Genomic DNA, 25,565 nt, shown 5'->3' with positions numbered 1-25,565 from the left:
TGGGAAGTGGTTAGGTAGTGCTCAAAAGTGTGAGCTTTGGACCTGGTCTGGCTGGGGCTACCTCCAGATGCCACCCTCTGGCCGTGAAGTCTTGGGCAATTTCCCTGAACCTCGGCTCCCTCACATCACCGTCACGGGTCCTCACCCCCTGCTGTGCTCACCTATGAGCAGGCTGGGGCCGATTGCATTCAATGTAGGACTTCAGAGTAATGGCGAATTTCTCCTGCAGCTGGTCCACCACGCGGTGCTGCACCACACCTGGGCGGTCTGGAGGGGAGGGGAGGGAGGTGTGGTGCAAGATCATGGGGCAAAGACAAGCTCAGTCCAGCCCAGAGTCAGGGCATTGCTCGTCAACCACCCTCCAGAGCTGGAGTCACCCAGGCAGGGAAGTGAAGGAAGACCAGGGCTGGGCATCACCCACTGACCCCAGGAGAAACCAGAGAGAGCCCCCATCCTGGCTGCGCAGTGAATGAGGAGCAAGGCCATAGACTGGGACCTTCCCTGGGGAGGGCAGATAAGGCTGGGGGGATGTCAGGCAGCCTAGGGGAGATCCTCACCTGGGGAGAAGAGGGAGATGGCCTGCATCAGCACATACTCCTCCTCATGCAGCTGCAGCTTCTTCAGCATGTAGTGGAATTTCAGCATGGGCTCCAGTAGAAGTTGCTGGAAGCCACCTGTGGATGGTAACAGGATGGAGGGGCAGCTTCTCAGCAAGCTGACCAAGATCCAATCATCCCTCACCAATATCTTGTTTTCCACCATTCCATCTTCCTGCCCTGCCATCCCAGAACCTGCATATCCTGGCGTAGCTCCCTTCCTCCCATAACTGCAGTGTTTCCCTCCCTCTGCCAGGGCAGGCAGGCTCTCTCGGGCACCTGCAGTGTCTTCCAAGCAGTAGGACAGCCGGCCACACTCCCAGGTTCCAGTCTCCGCGTTGAACACTGTGTTGAATCTCAGTTGACACAGCTCGAAAGCGGCCCCCTTCAGCAGGGCGATCTGGTCCTCGATGGGCAAGTCCCTGGCAGCAAGGATGGGGAGGGGAGGACAGCTCCCTGGGAGGCAGCCCACAGGCCGGCACCAGCAGCCATCCCATAATCCAGAAGTTGGGGGCGAGAGGAAGAGGGAGGATGGCTCCTTTCCCTGAGGATGACTGTGGCTGCTGTCTGGCTGCCTCTCATCTCTCCCCTCACAACCCAGCAGACAGCTCTGCCCCGCAGCATCCTCTCCTCCCCTCCTACCTCCGGGAACTCCACCCACTGAGCTTGGCATCCAGGTCCCTTACAGGCTGGCCCCATCTCCTTCAACTCCTATACAACTCCTGACCTACAGCTAGTGCTTTGGCTTCTGGTCCCTGGCCTCCTCCTTTCTGCCTCAGTTTCCCCCTTGGAATGACTTCCCCTTTAGTATATCCTGCTAGCCCCTCAGGCCATGCTATGTCTTTGCCCCTCTCAGAAGTCTTTCCAGAGTGCAGTCTCCCCTTTCCAGAGTGAAAGTGCCGCCCTTTTGGCCTGAGTTCCAGTAGTGGGGATGTTTGCTTCCTGCTGTCGGTGTTGGGTTTAATGTGCACACATGTATTTCTAATGTTTCCCTGCAGCCCAGGTGCCTGAAGCCCCACTCCTAGCGCTGAAGCACAGGCCTAACCATGGAGGCGGCTTAACAAGCCTCTGAGATTATGGTTACATGGATACCCTTCCGGTCCTGCAGGGATCACTCCCTCCCAACCTGGGAGGGGCCCCCACCTCCCCAGTAAGGAGGCATTCCTTACAAGGAGGAAGCTTCACAGCCTGAGAGGGAGGCTGCTTACTCTGGGTTTTGAGGAAACACTACCTCTTGGCCTTGGGAATTCAGACCCTGTGCTACTGGCGCCCATCCTTCTTTTAGATCCGTAACACTGAGCTACAAATGCCATGTAATTGATCTTATTCTTCTGTGCCTCCCCGTTGCCCAGCTTAGGACCTGGCATCGAGCTGGCTTTGGTACTTCCAAATCTACCCTCCACCACTGATTAGCTGTGACCTTGTACAAGTTTCTTATCCTTGGGGAACTTCAGTTTCTATCTGAGAATGAAGATGGCAGTGACACCTCAGGTCACTGTGCTCGACATTGGTGGCCTTGAGAAATAGCAAGTGGGAAGCCCTGATGTTAAATTGTCAGTCACTGGATTTCACCAAAGATCTTCCAATGTCCACATTTATAAGTATTCTTCTCTCCCTGCCCCTTTAAGCTTATTTGCTACCATCTGAACCCCATTCCAAACCTGCTGTCAGCATCACCCCATTAAATAAGTCACGCATGACTCCTACAGGGCCAGACAAGAACCTCTGGGCTCCTAGAGTATAACCTACCCTCAACCTGCTGAAGAAACCAGGAGCTTGTGGCAGGTGTGTTTCAGCCCCACTTGACCAGGCTTGGCAAGACAAGGTGGCCTACCCAAGGACAGATACACCTGGCACCATCCCTAATCCTACGACTGCAGACATATTCTGGGGCTGTGGTTCCTGCCACCCCAGGAAGTTCCCATGTCTCCCACTAACCCCAGTTGCCCGATGGTTGTTGGCTCCACATCTAGCTCTGGGGAGACCTGACCCTTGGGATCTGAGGACCACCCGCCCTCCCCATGGCCTTCACAGCCTTATCTTTTCTATTCCTCTCATTCCTTGCTCTGGAACTGTCAACATGTGATTCCTGCCCCTTTAAGGGAGAGTACGAAAGACTATCTGAATGCCCACTCTGTGCTGGGTGCTCTTCGGAAGTGTTCTTATTTCACAGAACAGCCCTGCAGGGGAGGCATTGTTAGCTTCCATTGAGCAGGTGAAGAGGCAGAGACGCTGGCAGGCCCACAGCCACAAAACTAACCAGCCATACAGCAAGGGCTCTACTCCCCAGCAGCACTGGCTGCCCGGGGAAAGGGCACAGGAAAAGGAGGGTCTTCTGACACCAATATCCCCCAAATTCAGGATCTACCCCAGGCCCTTTGAACCTCCTGGCCACTTCCAGTTCTTTCCCACACCCAACCACCCGGTCTCCATGTCCTACCTGAAGTAGGAGATGACTTTGGCAAAGTTGATGATGCCTTTGAACATGTAGGTTGACATGTCAGCCATGTGGGGCAGCAGGGAGAAGATCTCTTTCCCGCCATTGTCGGCTGGGGGTTTGTAGTTCCAGACACTGCCATCCTCCCCCCGCAGCTGCAGAGAGACCTTCAAAGAGCACAGATCTTTCCTGACCTGGCTCCACTTGGCAGCTTCTTCCCTCGATGGGGCCTGCAGAGACTCTGGCAACTCGCAGCCACTGCTAAGCACCCCTGGCAGCTAGGACACATGCCAGGAGGTGGACAGAGGAGAGACAGCATGTGCTTTCATAGACAGGTCCCAACTCAGGCCCCAGCCAAACATGCACAGCCACAGTTGCAGCTCGAGAGGATGCACAAATGCAGGCATTCACACCCACATGCATGCGTGTGTCCTCACACATACACACACACAGCATTTGTTTCTTCTCTCTGGTGTTCTCTATCAGATGAAGGTGCTTTGGTGATCTATGAATTAATGGTCACACACATCCCTGCTTGGTTAAAATGGAGGGTAAGGGGGACTGCAACCATGGTGTGTCATCCCAAGCATTCCAGATGTTGGGCTCAGGAGACTCAGAAGGTTTAGGGTGCTATGGATGGGAAGAGCAGATCTGAGGTCACTGGGCTAATCCAGTTATTTGGGCTGTGAAGGGCCACTTGAGATATCTATCAGTGCAAAGGGGAAGGAGGGCACTTAGAGCACAGACATAGTTAATGTGCTGGGATCAAGAAACACCAGTTCACGAAAGTCACACCCCCAACAGGTCCTGACCCTGTCCTCATAAAGCCCCGAATGCCAGCAACACTGGGGAACTGCCTAGCTTTCCCTCCACTTATTGCTTAGACCCAGTTCCTACCTGCCTTAAAGGAGAGAGCAGTGATTTTTCAAACCTGAACCTGCAACAGAATCACCGGGGGGTCCTGCCCCTCCCTGGAGCTTCGGATTCAGGAGATCTGAGGCGACCTGAAAATCTGCATGCTGATGCTGCTGACCCAGGGACCACACTTTCAGAACCTTTGGGAATGAGACTAAGGCTTCGAGGAGCTAGCACAGATGCAGGACCAGCTCTCCAAATCTACCCTCCACCACTGATTAGCTGTGACCTTGTACAAGTTTCTTATCCTTGGGGAACCTCAGTTTCTATGTGAGAATGAAGATGGCAGTGACACCTCGGGTCACTGTGCAGTTCCTCCTACCCGGAAATTCTTGAAATGGGAGAAGGTAGTGTCAAAGGTTTTCATCTGAGCGTCCATCAGCTCCCTGATCATCATCCGCTGCTCCTCTGTCAGCCCCTGCACTCCCAGTGGCTGAATCCCTGTCCGTTCACTTTTCTTCCGCTTGATCAAGGCCCGCCTCTCCTCCACGGCCTCGTCGGACATGATCACTGCAGGGACAGCGAGGCTGGCTCAGGCACACGTGCCCCTGGTGAGCCTCCAGCCCCCTGGAGAGCCACTGCGTAACCCTCTCAAGGCAGCAGAAGCCGTTAGGCAAAAGAGAAAGTAATGGTGACAAGCAATTCTCCCCTGTCTGGACTCAAGAGGCCTGTGGGCTCCTCTGGAGAAACACCTGGGTGAGGACAGAGATGAGGTGCGGCTGGTGTTTTGCCCTCTGCAGTGGAGTTTGTGAGGACACTGTGGGGCCCTGGCAAGAGCACGGGCTTCAGAATCCAAAGGCGCTGGGTTTGCATGAAATCTTTGCCACTTACTACCTGTGACCCCAAGCAACCTCCTTAACCTCTCCTGCCTTCAGGTTTCTCCTTTGTGATCCGGAGAAACAGTGTTTACCTCGCACCGCTGTTAAATGAGACCTTGCATGTAGGGTGCCTAATATAGTTCCTGGTACATAAGAGATGTTCAGTAAATGGCATCTACAATTATCATTTTCTGGTGAATTATATACTAAGACTCTTCAGAGGTGTCTGGGTCTCCAAGACCCTAGAGAGCTGGGCTACAGCTTAGCAAGAAATAGCAACTCCAAAGACTTCTTATATAGCCCAGAGCCTTAGGGTCTTCTGTGGATTTCTGGAGCCCACTCATGTGTGTAGAGCAAAGCTATGAGGTCCTTGGTGGGGAGAGATCAAGAATGCCTGCCAGCAGCCTAGAGAACTTGTCCTTGAAAGAAGCAGCTTTGGGTCCCTTTGTGTTCCATGGAGACAAATATGCACTAGAAACATCTAGCCTTTTCCGCATGAGCCTTAATCTCATAGTGACCTAGGAGCACAAATATATCAAAGTTAAATAGGTAGAATGAGAACACCTCATGTCACCTGTCTGCAAACAGTTCCCCTATAAAGATCCAGGTCTGGGGCAGCTGATGGGGCTAGCACCTAGAAGGCCCCGGGTCCTATCACCCATGTGGCTCCTGCTTCCCTCCCCCAGATTCACACTCCTACCCGCAAATGTGGTTTCAAACCATTACAACAATTATGAAGGGGACAAAAAGAATGATGCAGGAGCAACTGAGGGGAGACAGAGGGCACGCCCTGTCCAGGGCTGCCCAGCACACATCCCAGGGCAGAGATTACCGACTCCCTCCATCTCCCAGAGGGCCGACTGCAAGCGCTCCCCCAGGTGGCTGCCTGTTGCACACGGACACCAGCTCACATGTGCACGTGTGTTCACGCGCACACTCGGCGCGCATCTCCACACAAGCATGCACACACCCACGGCACGTCCTTACTCAGAGCCGTGCACCCCGGCGCCGGCCCGCCCGCGCGCCCACTGCTCACTCTCCTTCTTCATGCCACTCTCCAGGCACTTGCGCAGGCGGCAGGCCTGGCACTGTCGCCGGGTCTTCCGGGTGATCTCGCAGGCGCCCTTCCGGAAGGGGCACCTCAGCCGGGCGTTGCGTTTCATGGCCCTCCTGTGAGAGAATGGGGAGCAGAAGAGGGGATGCACGGGTGCCCGGGCCCTCGGCCTGGGGCTCCGGGCCACACCACCTCCCTCCCCAGCCCCTACCGACTCGGGGAGGGGGACACTAGCCTTTGCGTCCCAGCTGGGTCAGGCTTTATGGGAAGGGTGTAGGTGGGAGTCCCTAGAGGTCCAGGACTCAGCTAGAGGGGGCAGAGCCGGGGAGGAGACCTTTTCTGGCCATTCCGGCAGGAAATGGGACACGTGCTTTTCGCTGCCGCGGGCAGCCCCAAAACCACTTTCAGGGACACTTCCTCTCCAGGCCCATCCTCAGCGCCTTCCCTTCTTCCTGAAACACCTGTCCCCTTCTCTTTCACAGCCTTGTTACCAGAAAGTTTCCATGGAGATGGGCCTCTTCCTCGATTTCCCCTCCTTAAGGGAGGGAGCTGAGGAAACCTGACCCCAGGAGGGTAAGAAACCAGAGAAGCCCGCCCCCCCCCCGGCCTTCCCCCCACCCCCCCCGCCTTCCCCCCACCCCCCGCCGCCTTCCCCAGCTCCCCTTCCAGACTGGCGGCCAGGGAGGAAGGGGTGAACTATGGGGAAGTTCTTATACCCTACGGGGCAGCGACTTCCCCATGGCAGAGTGGATTCCCCTCGTTGACCTAGGGGGCAAAGAGGTCGAGCGCCTGGAACAGCAGAGCGTGCAGGCGGGACCCACGGGCCCGCACACCCCTCTCTGCAGTGCGCAGAGAGGCAATGGGGCAGATGCCTTTTGGAGACTCTACAAGATCTCCTCCTCCCAGCCCGGAAGTCCTGCCTGTCCCACAAAAGACACGGTCAGTGCAGCCCTACCTTTACTTTCCCTATCTCCACAGCTGGATGGAAAGAAACAATCTCTCCCTTGGCTCTGGCCTCTGATTCTGGTCCAGAGTGGAAACTGAGGGAAGGCTGGCCCAGGAGCATGGAACAGCCAGGTAGGGCTGCAGAGGTCCCCGAGGGCAGGCCTGGGAAGCTGAGCCAAGCCCGCAGTGACCTGGCAGGTTTGAGCTTGGAGGCCTCGGGCCTCGGACCAGTGACCAGCCCAGGGGCATGTTCTTCACAGATGCCATCCCTGCCTTTTGCCTTCCCAACTGGCCTGGGTAAGAAAGCTCTGATGCTACATCGAAGTCCACTGAGAATGGATAAAAGATGAAACCGGGGCTCACATTAATTAAAGGTATGCTATGTATCAGATGCTAGGCTAGGTATTTTGCAGTTTTGTAAATTTAGTTCTCAAACCCTGTGAAACTCATAATCTCATCTGCCTAGCACAGATGAGGGAGACTGAGGCTTGGAGACGATGGATCCCCAGCTGTCCTCCAGGTACATGACAAGCTGAAATTTGAATCCAGGTCTGCCTGATACTGGATTTAGCTTTTGCCCACTACAACATGTTGCCTTTTTCTGAGAGTCCCAGGAATAGTACCCAAATGAGGAAGGGAGAGCAGAAGATTCCTGCATGCTGAGGCAGGATGCACGAACACTGCTTGGGCAGCCTCTTCTGTGCCAGCAGCATCTGGAGCTGGTGCAGACATCCACCCTCTTCCACACAGTCACGTGGCGTGTGCCCAGCTCAGGGACATACCTGCTGCTCTTTGCTAGTGACTAGTTCAGGCATAGGCTGGGCCCGGCTCTAGCCAATGTGAGGGGACTCCTGGGAAAGATTTCCTTACTCTCAAAGATGGGCCTTTGTGCGCTTCTGCTGAACATAATGATTCCTGCCTGGGGCCCCGGCACTGTGCCCCCACAAGGGGAGCCAGACTGCAATCAGAGCTCTCAGGTGGGATGGCTGAAGAGAAAAATGGAAAGAAATGAGCTGCTGAACTCACTAACCTGGAGGCCTTCAGACTTCCTGTTAGGAGAGGTAACACATTTTCCTTATGGCCAAACCAATTTGCGACAAGTGTCCTGTGACTTGTAGCTGAACCCAGTCTGACACTGCTGATGTGTCTCACCCCTGTTATAACTCATGCAACACGAATGTTCATTTCTCCCTGGAACCTGCCCTTTTCCATTTGAATGCCCAGCCACCACGAAGAACTCTGCAAAGGGCTGTCAGGCTGGCTGTCTTGGGAATGCATGAGGGTCCCACATGTGGCTCCCGAGATGGGAGCTGCTCCTTGCATACCCTGTGCCCTCCGGAGGGTGCACCTGGAGTGCTTCCTCACACATGGCTTTCTCCCCTCCCCACCCTTCCCCTCCCTTCGGTCTGTTTCTCTTCCCATGGTCTGAGCATTTATTTTATGCCATTCTTTATGTAACAACCACCCCAGAAGGCGGATGTGAACACTTGGATTTGGGATTTTCAAATTCCTTATCTTTCACTGAGTCATTTTCCATTTTATTCAAGAGCACATGGAGAAACCAAGGGATATCTTAATGGAAGGAGACCTTTCCTGGGTAGAACAGGAAGACTGAAGATGAAGGATTCCTCTGGGATATAAATGGCTCCCTTGAGACTAATTACAAGGCCTTTGGGTGGGCCACCAGCCCACACTCTGAACCTGGGGGACAGGTCAAGCTGAGGCCCTGAGATGTTACCCAGTGGGTTAGTGGCAGACCCCAGTTAGGTGTGTCCCAGTGTGTCAGTGGTGGCACGTGGGTGAAGGCTGATGGGTAACTCTACCTGAAAAAGCCCTTGCATCCTTCACATGTCATGACATTGAAGTGATAGCCAGTGGCCTTGTCCCCACATACACGGCAGATTTGGGGACCTCCGACTTCCTCATCTGCATTGACACTGGGCTTTCCAGGAACAGACTCTGTGTCCTCACAGTGTACAAAGTCAGCATGGTTCCAGCTTTCTTTGGGTCTCACCTCCAGGTTTGCTTCTGGGCCTCTTGGACTAGAAATGAGAAAACCACAGAGAATGAAAAGACTGGACAGGGATGTGTAGAGGCCTCAGAGGAAACACTCTGTCCCTTCTATGCATCACTCACATTTGGGCCTGTGAACTCAGGAGCTGACCTCTCATGGGGAAGAAAAGCGGGGAATGGGGGTTGGAATTGTTATAAAGAGAGCTGTAATCATGACATTTTGTACACAAAAATAGAGCCCTGGAGTAGAACATGTGAACAGGAGCATGGGAAAGATAAGGGTAAGGGGGAGGAAGAAATGAGAAGAAAAGAGAGCAGGCTGTCTGGGTCGGATCATGGAGGCCACAGCTGAGTGGACTGAGGTTAGGAGGCCACAACCTGGCCAGAGGTCTGAATGGGGAGCAGCTCATGGACAGATTACTTGTTCAAGATGATTTCTGGGACTGGGGACATTGAGGGAGGATAGTCCTTCAGGTGGGGTGTGGCCCAAGCTCCCACAGGGAGCTAGAAAGGCTGAGCAGAAAGAGTTTTCAACTAAGTAGCCAGGCAGATGGGGAAAAAGTGGAGGCATGGTGGGCAAGATCACAACATGGGAAGAAAAATGGCCTGTGGTCCCAGCAGAGCTGGGGTCTAAGTGAATATTGAAGAACTTGTGCCTATTAACAGAGCTGTAGCTAAGCATGGTGGCTGATGCCTGTAATCCTGGGGCTTTGGGAGGCTGAGGCAAGAGGATCGCTTGAGCCCAGGAATTTGAGACCAGCCTGGGCAACAAAGTGAGATCTCGTCTTTACAAAAAATAAAAAAAAAATAGCCAAGATCGATGGTGTGAGCCTATAGTCCCAGCTACTTGGGAAGCTGAGGGGGGAGGATCTCTTGAGCCTGAGGGTTTGAGGCTGCAGTGAGCTAGAATCATGCCAGAGCACTCTAGCCTGGGTGATAAAGTGAGACCTCATCTCTAAAAGAAAGAAAAAAAATTGAGCTGTACTCAAGGATGTCCTCCCCAGGCAACTTCCACCTTGAGAGCATAACTTGAATTCTACTTGGAACAGACACTGAGGATGTTCAGTAGAAATGGGGGATTGTCCTGTTACTACCATCCCCAAAATTCTCTCTAGGCACTGACTGACAAGGGCAGACACCACCACAGATGATGATGCTTTTTCTAATGCCAAAATCGAAACTTTAGTAAAATTCTAACACATAAATTTCTGTTTCCAACATCATGACAGGTGACATCTGACAGTTTCACCTGTAAGAGTAAATAAGGAATTCATCTGTCTCTGACCCTGGCCCTCCATTACACTGTGAATAAAATACATTGACTGGAAACCTGAACTGAACAGGCACAGGGGAAAATCCCTGATTTTTCAAATCATAATCCTGACTTTATGTAGGCTTGCAGACAAAATGTATACTTTAGGTGTTCACAAAAACCTCAAGCCAAAAAGTTGATTTAAGATTTAAAGTGCATTTGGGTTGGTAATTCTCCCAGACACCCAACAGAAATCCTCCTTTTTTTTTTTCTTTTCTTTTTTTTGGGGGGAGGGGGAGGGGGGGACCAAGTCTTGCTCTGTCACCCAGGCTGGAGTGCAGTGGCTCCATCTAAGTTCACTGCAACCTCTGCCTCCCGGGCTCAAGCAATTCTCCTGCCTCAGCCTCTTGAGTAGCTGGGACTACAGGCACCCACGACCATGCCCAGCTAATTTTTGTATTTTCAGTAGAGATGGGGTTTTGCCGTGTTGGTCAGGCTGTTCTCAAACTGCTGACCTCAAGTGATCTGCCCACCTCAGCCTCCACCTCAGCCTCCCAAAGTGCTGGGATTACAGGCGTGAGCCACCGCGTCTGGCCGGAAATCCTCCTTTTTGGGGGAACCCACTTTCCACTTTATACCTAGGCACAAATAATCACATATAATTTCAAAGAAATATGAGCAAATACTCAGAAGTCATGAATGAAAAGACTGGCACAGCATGATGAGCAAGAGTCAGCAAAAAAAAAAAAACAAAAAAAACAAAAAAAAACTTCTAGAATTAGACATGAGAAGATGCCCTGAGTTATCAAACACAGAAATGTTTAAATAAATGGTACGAGAGGTTGAAGACATAAATAAAGAATAAACGACCATAAAATTGACCAAGCAGATTTGAAAATGAATAAAAATTTACTGTAAAAATCAGAATAAACAATGACTTCATAAACCAATAATAATAATATCTTGGGAGTTAGGAAAAGCAAAATACAACTAAAATATGGATGGACACAGTAACTAAGGTTCTGTATTGTTGAAGGGAAAAAAAGATGGTAAATCTTAGATTTTGATTAGTAAAGTGTGCTTGTTGAAATGTCTAGGGTTATCACTAAAAGTCCAAAAATAGAATGCATAACTTGGAAGCTAATAGAAAGGAAAAAATAGAAGGAAAAAAGTTCAAAAGAAGGCAGTTAGAGAGTTAAGAAACTGAAAGGGTGAGACGAATAGAAAACACAGATGTATGGTAGAAATACCAAATATGGGGCTGGGTGCGGTGGCTCATACCTGTAATCCCAGCACTTTGGGAGGCCGAGGCAGGCGGATCACCTGAGGTTAGGAGTTAGAGACCAGCCTGGCCAACATGGTAAAACCTCACCTCTACTAGAGATACAAAAAGTTAGCCGGAAGTGGTGGCGGGCGCCTATAATCCCAGCTACTTGAGAGACTGAGCCAGGAGAATCACTCGAACCCAGGAGGCAGAGGCTGCAGTGAGCCGAAATCGCGCCACTGCACTCCAGCCTGGACGATAAGAACAAAACTTCGTCTCGAAAAAAAAAAAAAAAAAAAAGATACCAACTATGTTGGTAGTTAAATGTAAATATATTAAATGTAAATATATATGTATATATATATTTTTTGAGACGGAGTCATGCTCTGTCGCCCAGGCCGGAATGCAGTGGCGCGATCTCGGCTCAGTGCAAGCTCCGCCTCCCAGGTTCACGCCATTCTCCTGCCTCAGCCTCCCGAGTAGCTGGGACTACAGGTGCCTGCCACCACGCCCAGCTAATTTTTTTGTATTTTTTTAGTAGAGACAGGGTTTTACCATGTTGGCCAGGATGGTCTCGATCTCCTGACCTCGTTATCTGCCCACCTTGGCCTCCCAAAGTGCTGGGATTACAGGAGTGAGCCGCCGTGCCTGGCCATTAAATGTAAATATATTAAAAGACACTGTGGGACTGGATGTGGTGGCTCATGCCTGTAATCCCAGCACTTTGGGAGGCTGAGGTGGGTGGATCACTTGAGGCCAGGAATTCAGGACTAGCCTGGCCAACGTGGAGAAACCCCATCTCTACCAAAAATACAAAAATTAGCTGGGTGTGGTGGCGCGTGCCTGTAATCCCAGCTACTTGGGAGGCTGAGGCATGAGAATCGCTTGAATCTGGGAGGCAGATGTTGCAGTGAGACAAGATTACGCTACTGCACTCTAGCCTGGGCAACACAGTGAGACTCTGTCTCAAAAAAAAAAAAAAAAGCACACTGAGAAAGATGGTTTCAGCAGGTAGCTGCAGCAATCTTAGGTTCAGGATTAGTATTTTGGGACAGATTTTGTATTAGAGAATACGGGATGGAACAGATACCAAAATGGAAAATAATGATTATTCAGGTCCTTTGTAAAAGGTCACTCATTGTCTTAGTGCATTCAGGTTGCCATAACAAAATATCAGAAACTGAGTGGCTTATAAACAACAGAAATTTATCTCTCATGGTTCTGGAGGCTGAGAAGTCCAAGATTAAGGCACTGGTAGATTCAATGTCTGGTGAGAGCCTGCTTCTTGTCATCTATGGCACTTTCTCCCTGTGTCCTCATATAGTGAAAGGGGCTAGCCAGCTAGCTCTTTGGGTCTCTGGGACCTCTCTCTCTCTCTCTCTGAGACAGAAAAAAGAAAAAGAAAAGAAAAAACTCTGCCACCCAGGCTGGAGTTCAGTGGTGTGATCTCAGCTCATTGCAGCCTCTACCTCCTGGACTCAAGCGATCCTCCAACTCAGCCTCCTGGGACTACAGGTGCATGCCACCATACCCAGCTACTTTTTTTTTTTTTTTCATTTTTAGTAGAGGCAGGGTTTCCTCATATTGCCCAGGCTTGTCTGCAACTTCTGGGCTCAAGTCATCGCCTGCCTCAGACTCCCAAAGTGCTGGGATTACAGGCATGAGCCACCACACCCGGCCTCTGGGGTCTCATTCATGAGGACACTAACTCAATCATGAGGGTTCTACCCTCATGAGCCAATCACCCCCCAAAGTCCCCACCTTCTAAAGCCATCACACTGAGGATGAGGATTTTAACATACGAATTTGGGGGAAACATAAACATTCAGAACATGGCACTCATTTATTCCCCATAACAATCATCATGGCATTTATCATATTGCTCAACAGACATGTGTTGAGCATCTACTACACACCAGATATATTCTGTTATGTATTCCAAATAACTTGGAAGTCACGCTTATGACAAAAACCCAGGGACTTTACAAAACCCTCTAACTGTTCACAGACACAAAGAGTGTTCCAAAATCAAAGAGCATCACAGGCAGGCAGAGAAAATGTTATTAGCAGGATAGTATTTCAGAGTGTACATTAGAAGAGACCAACCTCCCTTACATTTTCAGCATCATTCAGGAGCCATGAGGGATAGCAGCACCTGGGGCAATGGAGACAGTTGGCAAAGATTCTGCACATCAGTTATGAACTTTGGACAATTGAAGATGGTGAGATGCTGCTTTCTCGCAATAAATATAAATGCTCTTCCCCATAATGGAAGTGACAAGTACAACATGACTACATGAATCACAGGAGAAGCCCACAGGTGACATGGACCAAGAAGATAAAAGAAATGTCACCAAAGGACCAGAAAAAGGACATTTACTTAAATCATGTCTAATTTACACTTTCCCCAATTTCTTAATGAGGAGATAGTAGAATTAATGCCAGAATCTCATTTCGCGGTATTTGTATAACTTTCATTTTGTTTTGCCCAAGTGTTAAGCAAGCCGACTCTGGCACATTCTGTGGTTCCTTCTCTCATATGCTTATGAAGCCCCCGCTAGAGAACCCATTACAGCTGTTATCCAAGGTGGCCCCCAGGAGCCATGCCCCAAAAGATTCACACCCTTGTGCAGCCCCCTCCCATAATGAGTCTAGGATGGTCTGTGACTTGCTTAGTTAATAGAATGTGGGGAAGAGACAATTCTGGGCCTATGCTATAAGAAGCCTGGTAGCTTCTGCTTTTGTCTTTGGAGAGCTCTAAGCCACCATGCAACAAAGTCTGGCTACCCTGCTCAGTGACCACCCAAAGAGACCATGCGGAGAGGCCATGTGAAGAGGGAGAGGCCTGAGATCACACCGATGAGACAGGACCAGCCACCCCAGCCTCCCGGCCGCCCTCACCAAACAGCAGATGTGTGAGTGAGCCCTCTTGGACTCCCCAGCCCAATTATGCCTCCAGGTGACTGCAGCCTCGGCCAAGGTCCTGTGATGCAGAAGAACTCCCCAGCTGAGCCCAGCCAACACAGAAAATCATGTCAGAAAATGAAACAGTGGTGGGTTTAATCCAGTGAGTTTAGGGGAGATTTGTTACACGGCAAGAAATAATGGAAGCGGAACCCCTGGAGTTGGGTTAGAAATAGATCTGAACTGGGGTGATGGGGGAGCCAGCCCAGCAGCTGCAGTCCTGCTCCCATGCCACTCTTCCATCACTGTTCCTTTACAGAATGTTGCCCTCTGGGCAGGAAAATGACAGTGACTGGGTGTCTGAGGTGTGCCAGCTACATCTCTCTTTCATGCGAATTTAGGGAGACCAATTAGATGTGTACCTTTAACTGAATACAACTGAGTTTGCTTCTGAGGGCTCCACCTGCTTCTCACGGTGCTTAGGAATCGGTGAAATCTCATCAGAAGAGGGTTGAAAGGATCATCTCCTGTACTGAGTGAAAGTAAACACTTCTTCAGAGAGGCCTTTGCAAAGATAATTAATTGTAAAATCCAGTATGCAGGGTAAGTATTAAAGCTAAGGACTATGTTCTCAGAAAGGAAGAATATAATTCATTTATTTAATAAATGAGTGAATAAATCAATGAATTTAGTCTTTCTACATGACTAAAATTGTCAGTTTGCTGAAGGCGCTGTCAGGCTGCACTGAGCACACACAGCCCCTCTCCTCTTCAGGTGAGTGATTCATTGACATTATTTAGCTGGGAGGAGGTGGAGCCAGAATCTCAACCCATGTCAGTCTGACTCCAAAACCTGTGTTCTTAATTCAGTGCTATGCTGCATCCTTCACAAGGTTTGTCTTTGAGTGGGTAAACCGTTTATTAAACTTTCTTCATTTCCATGATTGCCTGCAAACTTTTTCCTAGGTGGTTCACCCCAGACAGGGTCCCTCCATGCCATGGGACTCCTTTAATGTAGCTCTCTGTTCCCAGGCAGGAAGTGATTCCCTAAGACCCTCACTCCTTTTCTTGCCATTTCAATTCCAGCTATAGAAGAATGGACCGAGGAACCTTACTGCCACTCTGACCACATCCAGAGGCATCTTGTCCTATACGCTCTGAAGGGCTTGAGCCCAGGAGTTCAAGACCTGCCTGGGTAATACAGCAAGACCGCATTCTCCACAAAAAGGGGAAAAAAATGACCAAAAAACACCCTATGATTAATGAAAAATAAATGGAAGATAATATAGACAAAGGGATGAAGGCAAGAAAAGCTTCAAAGGAGAACTGTGATCTATGGAAAAGTAAAAGACCCATAATAGCCAAAATAACGTTGGAAGAGAATAACAAAGTTGGAGGACTTACACTTTTTGATTTCAAAACTTACAACAAAGCTAAAATAACCAAGATAATGTGGCATTAGTATAAAGACAGATATAGAGATTGATGGGTCATAATTGAGATTCAAGAAATAAACCCTTACTATTATCATTAATTGATCTCTGGTAAAAATGCAAGGCAATTCAATGGAGGAAAGGCCAGCTTTGCTAAAAAATGGTGCTTGGAAAATTGGATATTCACATGCAAGATGAATTAAAGCTCTTATCTCGTGCCATACACAAAAATTTACTCAAAATGGATCACAAAATCATAGACCTAAATGTAAGAGCTATAACTATAAAACTCTGAGAAGAAAACATAGGAATAAGTCCTTATGGTTAGGGAAAGATTTCTTAGATATGACACCAAAAGCGTGAAGGCTTCGGGTATTATATGTCTTTGTGTGTGTGTGTGTGTTTGTTTGTTTGTTTGTTTGTTTGTTTTTTGAGACAAAGTCTCATCACCCAGGCTGGAGTGCAGTGGTGCACAACCTCTGCCTCCCAGGTTCAAGCGATTCTCCTGCCTCAGCCTCCTGAGTAGCTGGGATTACAGGTGCCTGCCACCACGCCCAGCTAATTTTTGTATTTTTAGTAGAGACGGGGTTTCACCATGTTGGCCAGGCTGGTCTCAAATTCCTGACCTTAGGTGATCCATGCCCCTCAGCCTCCCAAAATGCTGGAATTAGAGGCATGAACCACCACACCCAGCCTAGCTTTCCTTATAAAGCATATTACTGGTGGTTGGTAAGACAGATTGTCATATTACATTCGGAAGACTTATTCTATTCCTGTCTTTTAAAAGTTTTTTTGTTGTTTGTGTTTGTTTTTTAATCAGAAAAAATATGGCACAAAAAAGTTGATAAATTGAACTTCATTGAAATTGAAAATGTTTGTGCTTTCTACACTATTAAGAAAGTAGAAAGATAAGACACAGACAGAAAATATTTTAAAAATCACATATCCCATAAGGGACTTGTATCCAGAATATATGAAGAACTCTTACAACTCAATAATATAAATACAAATAACCCAATTTAAAAATGAACAAAAGATTAAAGTAGATATTTCACCAAAGAAGCTATGAATGACCAATAAACATGTGAAAATATACTCAAGAATATTGATTATTAGAGCAAGGCAAATTGAAACCACAAAGAAATACCTCTTACAATACACAAGAATGGCTACAAATCAAAAAGATGTAAGAATCGGCAATAATGTGGAGAAACTGAGCCTTTATGCACTGCTAGCAGGAGTGTAAAATGGTGCAGCCACTTAAGAAAACAATTGCTCAGTTACCTAAAATTTTAAACACATTCACCATAACTCAGCAATTCTACTTCTACATATCCACCCAAGAGAAATGAAAACCTATGCCCACACACAAAAACTGCACACAAATGTTCATAGCAGCATTATTCATAATAGCCCAAAACCGAACCCACATATTCATCAACCGGTTCGTGGATCAATAAAATGTGGAATGCACCTGGAATACTAATATACAATGAAATTCTATTCAGCAGTTTAAAAGAATGAAGGATACATGCTACAGCACAGATGAACCTTGAAAACATTCTAAGTGAAAGAAATAATACTCAAAGACCGCATTTTGTATAGCTCCGCTTATATTAAATGTCCAGGAAAGGCAAATCCATAGAGAAAGTAGATTCGTGGTTGCCTGTGGCTGACAGTGGAATAGAGAGTGGCTGCAAATGAACATGAGGTTTCTTTTTCTTTTTTCTTTTTTTTTTTTTTTGAGACGGAGTCTCTCTTTGTCGCCCAGGCTGGAGTGCAGTGGCGCGATCTTGGCTCACTGCAAGCTCCGCCCCCCGGGTTCACGCCATTCTCCTGCCTCAGCCTCCCGAGTACTTTTTAGAGCATAGAAATGTCCTGGAATTAGATTTTGATGATAGCTGCACAACTCTAAATGTACTAACAGTTATTCAATTGTTCACTTAAATGATTAGACTTTATGATACATAAGCTATCTCTCAATAATGCTATTTTTAAAAATAATCAACTGGACATTTCTGGACATTCCAGAAATTAATAGTACAATATCTGAAACTGACAACTCATTGGATGTTTTAACAACAGATTGAATCAGCAACAGACAGTGATAGTAAGTTCAAAATTAGGTCAACAGAAAATATATAAACCGAAGCACAGAAACAAACAAAAAAGAGCATTAAGAAAAGAACAGGGCGTAAGAGACACACGAGACTCAGTGACATAGCCTAACATATGTTACGGACACAAGAATCGGACAGAAGCAATCTGGGAAAACACACTTGCCAAGAAGTTTTTGAAACCAATGAAAGGATTAAAAACACACATACCTACCCACACATCGTAAAATTGCTGGGAATTGATGACAAGAAAACTAATCTTACAAATACCCAGAAAAAAAAAAATTAACCACAAAGAAATAAAATTAAGATTAATGGTTGACTTTTCAGTTGAAATTGTAAAACAGAAAAGACAATGGTTAATATCTTTATTGCTATCCAAGAATTTGACCAATAGTTTAATTATCCTTCTATTGTAAAGGCAAAATAAAGACATTTTCAGACAAAGACTGAAGAATTTGTTGCCAGCAAATACTTGCATTACAAGTAATACCAAAGAAAGTTGTCCTGGCAAAAGCCAGTGGGGAGCATGGAACTTCAGGAGGGAATGTGGAGAACTAAAAAGGGTAAATATGTGGGTGCATATAAAACAATATTGAAGGTTTAAAACTACAATAATAATAATGTCCTGTATATGCTATCTTTTAGAGATATGTATGTATGTATCTGTGTGTGTAGATACGTATATATATAGAATTGAAATAGTGATGAATTTGGGGTTGGAATTATTTTCATTTTCTCCTCTATAATTGTCTGTATTTCCTCAGTTTTCCCTTTCCTCTTTAGAGTAAGAGTCTGATGGCTGAATGCCTGGAGGCTGACACCCCAGAGCACCACCTAAACAGCTTGAAGAAGGAGGTATGGTAGACGCAGAGGAAGGGCCGTGACACCTCCTGCCTGGCCCACTGAGCTCTCCCATAAACAGGTTGTTCCTGCTGCTTCCTCATGAGGCCATTTCCTTTCTGTGAATGCTGATTTTCAGTATAAGATCCCCTGTGTTTGTTTGGGGGTAGTGGAGGAGCATTAGGACTTCATAAGAATGAGAAGGGGACACACACACACACACACATCTTTGTGCAGTTACTTCATTTGCTAAGAGGCCCCAAATCCCCTGTTAAAGGGAGAAGGGAGGTCTTCCATGAATGACACACACATAAACATGGGAATGACTGACTGTTACCAAACAGGACCCAGCCGGCCTGTTTGCTGGCTGCCAAACAGGCCGGCAGCCTCCTGGAGGTCAGAGGACTTTGTTTTTTGCTCCCGGCGGCTGGAGATATAGTGGGCATTGTCTTGTTGTCATAGTCAGGAAGCCATGTCCTAGCCCTTGCCACTGATGTTGAACTAACTCACTTTACTCACTAACTTCTCTATGCTTAGTGTGCCTACAATAAAATGGAAGCTGCTGAGAGAGGCTGACATGGCTTTGGGCATGAAGAGGAAGAGGAGAGTGCACTGCTGCAAGGGCTGTTGCCATAGACAGATCTGGCAGGGCAAGAAGTGAGGGGAGAGAAGGTGGGAAGGAACCAGAAAGGCAGACGCCACGCTGAGGCTGGACCAGGGGGAGCCCCCAGGAGAGCATGCCCTCCAGAGAAGACAAGTTTGAATGTGGAGGGAAAGAAATGAAGAAGAGCGGTGCAACTGGAGATAGCAATGGAGGAGAATTTGAAAGAAAATGTGTGTGAAGTTTCTGCTACAGAAGGAGCAAGGCTCCCAGGAGTATGTAGAGAGGAGAGGAATAGGGTTGGGAGGGAAGGGAAAAGGGCAGAGCAGTACAAGGCTTGAGTGAGCTCAGGGCTGGACAATGGAGCAAGGAAGGCATGCGAAGCAGCATTGAGGATTAGAACTAGACAGAACCTGCTGGGTGGAACATGACCAATGGAGGACAGTGGGTTCCAAGTAGGCTCAACAATGGGACTCTTGCAAGTCCCCTGTCTTGGGGCTGGGAAAGGAGTCAGGGAGAAATTTCAGGTCATGTCAGGCTGAATGAGACCCTGCTTCAATTCCAGGGACCTGGGGTTTTCTGATCAATAGGGGATTAAGCCGTGAAGTGCGGCACACTTGGTGTGAGTGTTTAAGTGATTTGAGATGACTCAGTGGTACAGGGTAGATCACAACTACAAACTAGAAAAAAATCACAAAGTTGAACATGGTCCTCCCCCTACAGAAGAAACATGAGGAAGAGAAGGACTAAAGGGAAGTGCTGGGAGAAGACTTTGGGCCTTGGGGGAAAGTGAGAGGCAGGGAGGTGATCCACTAGTGACCTTTGGAGTCAAATATTTAGAGACTCGGCGTGAGAACACGGGTGAGTGCTGCAGATACATTTGGGCCAAATGGGAATTGGGTACAGACATGGGAAGTGGTCATCTTTAGTGCAAGAAAGAATGAAATGATCAGTAGAAGGTGCAAGACACGGCCTGTTAGGTTGGGAAGTTTAGTGACGATGTAGGGCAAAGGAGAAAATCCCACTATATATTTCTAGCAAAATACTAGAAAGGGGAAGATCTACAGGAGAGAAGCCCTTGTCAGGGCATGGTGGGATATAGTTTGAGAAACACAGAGTGAGGGAAAACTAAGGCAGTGAGAATGGGGTGATTGTAGTTTAGAAAGAGTCAAGAAGCCAAGTGAAAGAAATTCAAGCAAAAGAACAGAACCCAGCCTTGACTATTTCCAGGCACCGGCAATGGGAGGGAGGAGGCAGCATTAGGAGATGAGGAAGGCGGATTAACGGGGAGCCCAGAGAAACTGCAGGTGATGGGCATGTTTCTTAAGAGAGTAGGAGAAAAGAAGAGGGCTGCTGGCCATGCAGAGGCTAGAGAAGAATCACAAGGAAAGGCAGACACCCAGCAGTGCTGTGTGGTCCTAAACAAGGGAGGCAGGGCTGACTGGCTGAGCAGAGCAGGAGACTGAAGGAATTCACAGTACAATGCCTCAGAGCCCTTTTATCTCCCTCTCCTGCCCCACCCTCTTCCCGTCCCCCTGCAGGCACACAAAGCTTATCTGTTACTGAGGCATCCCTTAAGTTCTGCCTACGTTGCACTTTGCCCTGCCAAAGGACTCTCCAGGGTCACAGCCGGAGAGTCGCTGTCTGGGACACAGCTAGTCTCCACTTCTGCACTTGCCCAGCTCCCTTACTGGCCTGTGCACTGACCAACCCCAGCCAAGAGCCAACTCCCCAGCTAGTGGTGTTTGGAAGAGCAATTTCATCTGGTGTTCAGGTTAGTCAATGGGCAAGTAGAGGTGCCCTTTAGTCAGCTTACGTGGGTTCTGAGGCTTACACAATTTGGGCAGTCCTATTTTATTTTATTTTACATTATTTAATTTAATTTACTTATTTTGAGACAGAGTTTCAATCTTGTCACTCAGGCTGGAGTGCAAAGGCACGATCTTGGCACACTGCAACCTGTGCCTCCTGGGTTCAAGCAATTCTCCTGGCTCAGCCTCCCAAGTAGCTGGGACTGCAAGGCATGGGCCACTACACCAGATTAATTTTGTATTTTCAGTAGAGACAGGTTTTTCACCATGTTGGCCAGGCTAATCTTGAACTCCTGACCTCAGGTGATCCATCTGCCTTGGCCACCCAAAATGCTGGGATTACAGGCATGAACCATGGCGCTTGGCCTGGGCAGTCCTATTTAAGAAAAAAGAATATAGGCCAGGTGTGGGGGCTCATGCCTCTAATGTCAGCACTTTGGGAGGCTGAGGTGGAAGGATCAATTGTGAGGAATATGAGACCAGCCTGGACAATATAGCAAGACCCTATCTCTTTAAAAAAAAAAAAAAGGCTCAGCACTTTGGGAGGCCAAAGTGGGAGGATCACTTGAGCCCAGGAGTTCGAGACATGCCTGGGTGACATGGTGAGATCCTGTCTCTACAAAAAAATTTAAAAATTAGCCAAGTGTGGTGGCATGTACCTGTGGTCCCAGCTACTCAGGAGGCTGAGATGAAAAGATTACGTGAGCCCAGGAGGTCGAGGCTGCAGTGAGCCATGTTCACACAACTCCAGTCTGGGCAACAGAGTGAGACTCTATCTCAAAAAAAAACACCCCAAAAAAACAAACAAACAAAAAAACTCAGCCAGGCATGTTGGTGCATGCCTGTGGTCCTAGCTACTTGGGAGGCTGAGGTGGGAGGATTGCCTGAGCCCAGGAGTTCAAGGCTGTGGTGAGCTAGGATTGTGCCACTGCATTCCAGCCTGGGTGACAGAGTGAGACCCTGTCTAAAAAATAATTTTTAAAAACACGAAATTACAAATACAAAATTACGTACCAAAGAGAATATTTGTAAGAAAGAATGAGAAAAGAAATCACAACAAATGACAAACATTAAAAAGGACAAGTAACAACATCACAGAATTCAGAAAAATGTCATAACACTTTCATTAATTAATTGCCTGGCATGCCTCTATAATGTTTTTGATCGTGTCCTTATGGTAGATAGAATAATGGCCCTCAAAGATGTCTGCACCCTTATCCCCAGAACATGTGAATATGTTTCCTTATATGGCAAAAGGGTCTTTGCAGATGTGATGAGGGTACAGAACCTGGAGATGGGGAGTGTGCTGAATTATCCAGGCAGGCCTAGTCTAATCACATGAATCTTAAAATTAGAAAAGCTTTCCTGGGTTTGATCAGAGAAAGAGACGTAATGTGGAAAAAGGGTCAGATGCTAAGTTGCTGGCTTTGAAGATGGAAGAAGGGGCTGTGAGCCAAGGATTGCCATGGCATCTAGAAGCTGGAAGAGGTGAGGAAACTGATCCTCCCCTACAGCCTCCAGAAGGCAGCCTCCACTGATTGGGCAGAGTTGGGATCGCTTGGCCCACGGTGGTCCTGTCCTGCCTCTCTGCTGCACTGTAACTCTTTAATCTTGCCTGAGTGGTAAGGATTGAGGCTGTTCATTTTCCTTGTGGTAACTCTGGAGGGGAAAAAGTGGACTTTGGCTAGAAGAGAATGGGTGGGCAGCAAGTTTCCAGAGTTACAGTGAGATCTGATTGTGTTAGTCCATTTTGTATTGCTACAAAGGAATCTGAGGCTGGGTAATTTATGAAGAAAAGAGGTTTGTTTGGCTCATTCTTCTGAAGGCTGTACAAGCGTAGCACCAGCATCTGCTTCTGGTGAGGTCTCAGGAAGCTTCCAAGCATGGTGGAAGGTGAAGTGGGAGCCGGTATGTCACACAGCAAGAGGGAGCAAGAGAGAGAGGAGGTGCTGGGCTCTTTAAACAACCAGCTCTTGTATGAACTAAGAGTGAGAATCACTCATTACCGAGGGTACCAAACCAGTCATGAGGGATCCACCCTCATGACCAAACACCTCCCACTAGGCCTACCTCCAACATTGGAGGCCACATTTCTTTTTTTTGTTTTTTGTTTTTGAGACGGAGTCTTCCTCTGTCACCCACTCTGGAGGGCAGTGGCGCAATCTCAGCTCACTATATCCTCTGCCTCCTGGGTTCAAGTGATTCTCCTACCTCAGCTTCCCGAGTAGCTGGGATTACAGGCACATGCCACCACGTCCAGCTAAATTTTTTTTTTCTTTTTTGAGATCTGAAGTGATTTTATCTGTATTTCCTTCACTTTAAGCCAATCATGAAATTTCACAGTGATTTCTGGGGTGGAGGCAGAAGGAAGGCAGTGTTAAGAATCACTGGGGCTGTGGCCTAGTTGGCCCATGGAGGTGCAGGCAGGGTGGGCCCTCACTGGGGCAGCTGGAGGAGCACGGACTGCCCTGCCGGCAGATTGGTGATGTTCCAAGAGCGAGAGAGCTGGTACGTGATGTCCTCCGCAGCTTCCAGCTTGCACAGCTCCATCAGGCCATCCCCTGCAGTGGCCAGTGAGTTCTGGCCCTCTCTGCATCCTGCTAAGCCACCTGTTTGGCTTCCACTGCTTCTGTGAACTCCTTCCTGAAGGTCAGATGTGTCAAAGACACATCGTCCAGGATGAGCCCAAAGGTGGCTGGTCGCTCCATAAGGTCGTCGCTCACCTGCCTGGAGACCAGTTCTCTCTGGGTGATTAGTTCTCCAGCATCAAAGCGAGCCACCACTGACTTGAGGATCTCAGTAGTGATGGATGGCAGCACACGCTCATCATAGTCTTCTCCGATCCTGGTGAAGATGCGAGGAAGCTGGCTAGTGACAGGCCCAAAGAGGATGCACGGTATGATATTGACATTCTGTAAATCTTTGCTACCAGTGATGACTGGCACATTACGTGGTTGAGAACGGTGGTCAAAGATAATTGGTTTCTGTACCCATGGTATGAGAAAGTGAGTCCCTTACCCTACCACAATGTCCTGTACTCCACAGAATCGGTCAAAGATGACAGTTCTGTGCCCAGCATCCATGTTATATAAGGCAGAGTTCACCATGCCTTCTGCAACAGCTAAGGCCAGTCCAAACTTGCCGATGGACTCAAACACTTGGCAGCTATGTTTTCTTCTGTTGAACCCTCTCACACCTGTTTCCACTCTGAACTCCAAATCTAATTTTTGTATTTTTAGTAGAGATGGGGTTTCACCATGTTGGCCAGGCTGGTCTCAAACTCCTGACCTCAAGTGATCCGCCCGCCTCGGCCTCCCAAAGTGCTGGGATTACAGTTGTGAGCCACTGAGCCCGGCCTAGAGGTCATATTTCAACATGAGATTTGGAAGGGACAAAACATCCAAACCATATCACTGATTTTGACAAGAGACCCATCAAGTAACTTTTTTTTAGGACAGGGATGATCAAAGAATGCTTTTGATAGAAAATGGTATTACTTCCTTCCTCCATCAGAAGAAGACAGGTGTGTCACATGAGCTGTCAACATTGGTGAAGCAATCACACAAGGGGACAAATGGTGTTACATAGGAGTGTTCACAGCCTCCCACCTCTCCTTGTACAGGAGACTCTCATAGATGTTAATCTAGCCTGACGTTGCAGGAGGAGGTCACTCTGGAGGCCAAGCCCACCCCAAACCTGCTCTCAGAGAAGCTCCTGGTGCCCAAAGAAAGGTCCATAGGCCTTCTGGGGCCTGTGAGGGATGGTGTAATTGCTCTGTCCCAGGGACAAGTAATTCCCTGACCCATTTAGATCCTCTTCTAGTGAGTCTGGATGTCAGACATACAGACAGAGCTAAGTTATAAGGTCTGCTGGCTGGACTGCTGCCCAGGGGGCTGCCATATTCAAAGACACCAAAACATTATTGGAATGAATCAGAAATCAGGTGAATTTTAAATTGCCTCCTTTCCTACCAAAGCAGTCATCACCCTGAGGTGGAGACTTAAAACACTCCTTGACAATGCAGACTAGTATCTGTACGGTGCTCAGGGACACTCACATGCCTGTCACACAGGGCCACTCCAGCCAACCCAACCCTGAGGACAGCCCATTGAAGTTGGCAGACAGAGCCAGAAATGGAAAAATATGTGGTGTAGGGCTGTTTGCAAGGAAGAAATGTACTGTTTTATTATGTGAACACTTAAACATGCCTTCCAAGAAGTTGTGTGGTTTGGAAAATTACACAGAATAAATTACTTATTTTGACCATAAAGAACATAGTACACATTTAAAAGAACATCACTTGCCAACAAGCACATGAAAAAGTACTCAACATCGTTAATCATAAGGCAAATGCAAAGAGAAACCATAATGAAACATCACTTTATATTCAGGATGGCCGCTATCACATAAACAGAAAATAACAAGTGTTGGCAAGGCTGTAGACAAATGGGAACCCTGGACTCAGGTGGTAGGAATGTAAAAATGGTGTAGCCATTATAGATAACAATATGGCAATTTCTCAGAAAATTGAAATAGAATTATCATATAATTCAGCAACCATTT

General features: G+C 47.9%; 1 protein-coding gene and 1 pseudogene across 3 annotated transcripts in view; both read right to left on the bottom strand.

Annotated features, from left to right (window-relative positions):
• NR1I2 (nuclear receptor subfamily 1 group I member 2) overlaps nt 1-25,565 on the bottom strand; it is a 36,380-nt gene that overhangs the window by 2,495 nt on the left and 8,320 nt on the right. For 2 of the 3 annotated variants that reach the window (XM_001164025.6, XM_016941719.4), the window contains exons 2-8: nt 8,589-8,807; nt 5,803-5,936; nt 4,271-4,458; nt 3,037-3,311; nt 876-1,018; nt 558-674; nt 162-267 (exon numbers count right to left, since the gene is read on the bottom strand). In XM_001164025.6, coding sequence (XP_001164025.1) covers nt 162-267; nt 558-674; nt 876-1,018; nt 3,037-3,311; nt 4,271-4,458; nt 5,803-5,936; nt 8,589-8,620 — 995 coding nt within the window. In that variant the 5' untranslated portion in view covers nt 8,621-8,807. The remainder of the gene's footprint in view (nt 1-161; nt 268-557; nt 675-875; nt 1,019-3,036; nt 3,312-4,270; nt 4,459-5,802; nt 5,937-8,588; nt 8,808-25,565) is intronic. The other variant, XM_003309941.6, reaches the window with a different exon arrangement.
• Nucleotides 23,358-24,084, bottom strand: LOC134809470 (prohibitin 1-like; annotated as a pseudogene).

Source organism: Pan troglodytes, chromosome 2 (genome assembly GCF_028858775.2).
Source record: "Pan troglodytes isolate AG18354 chromosome 2, NHGRI_mPanTro3-v2.0_pri, whole genome shotgun sequence".
NCBI classification, from domain to species: Eukaryota; Metazoa; Chordata; class Mammalia; order Primates; family Hominidae; genus Pan; species Pan troglodytes.
The sequence above is the reverse complement of the archived record's forward strand: the minus strand, read 5'-3'. Positions and strand labels throughout refer to the sequence as shown.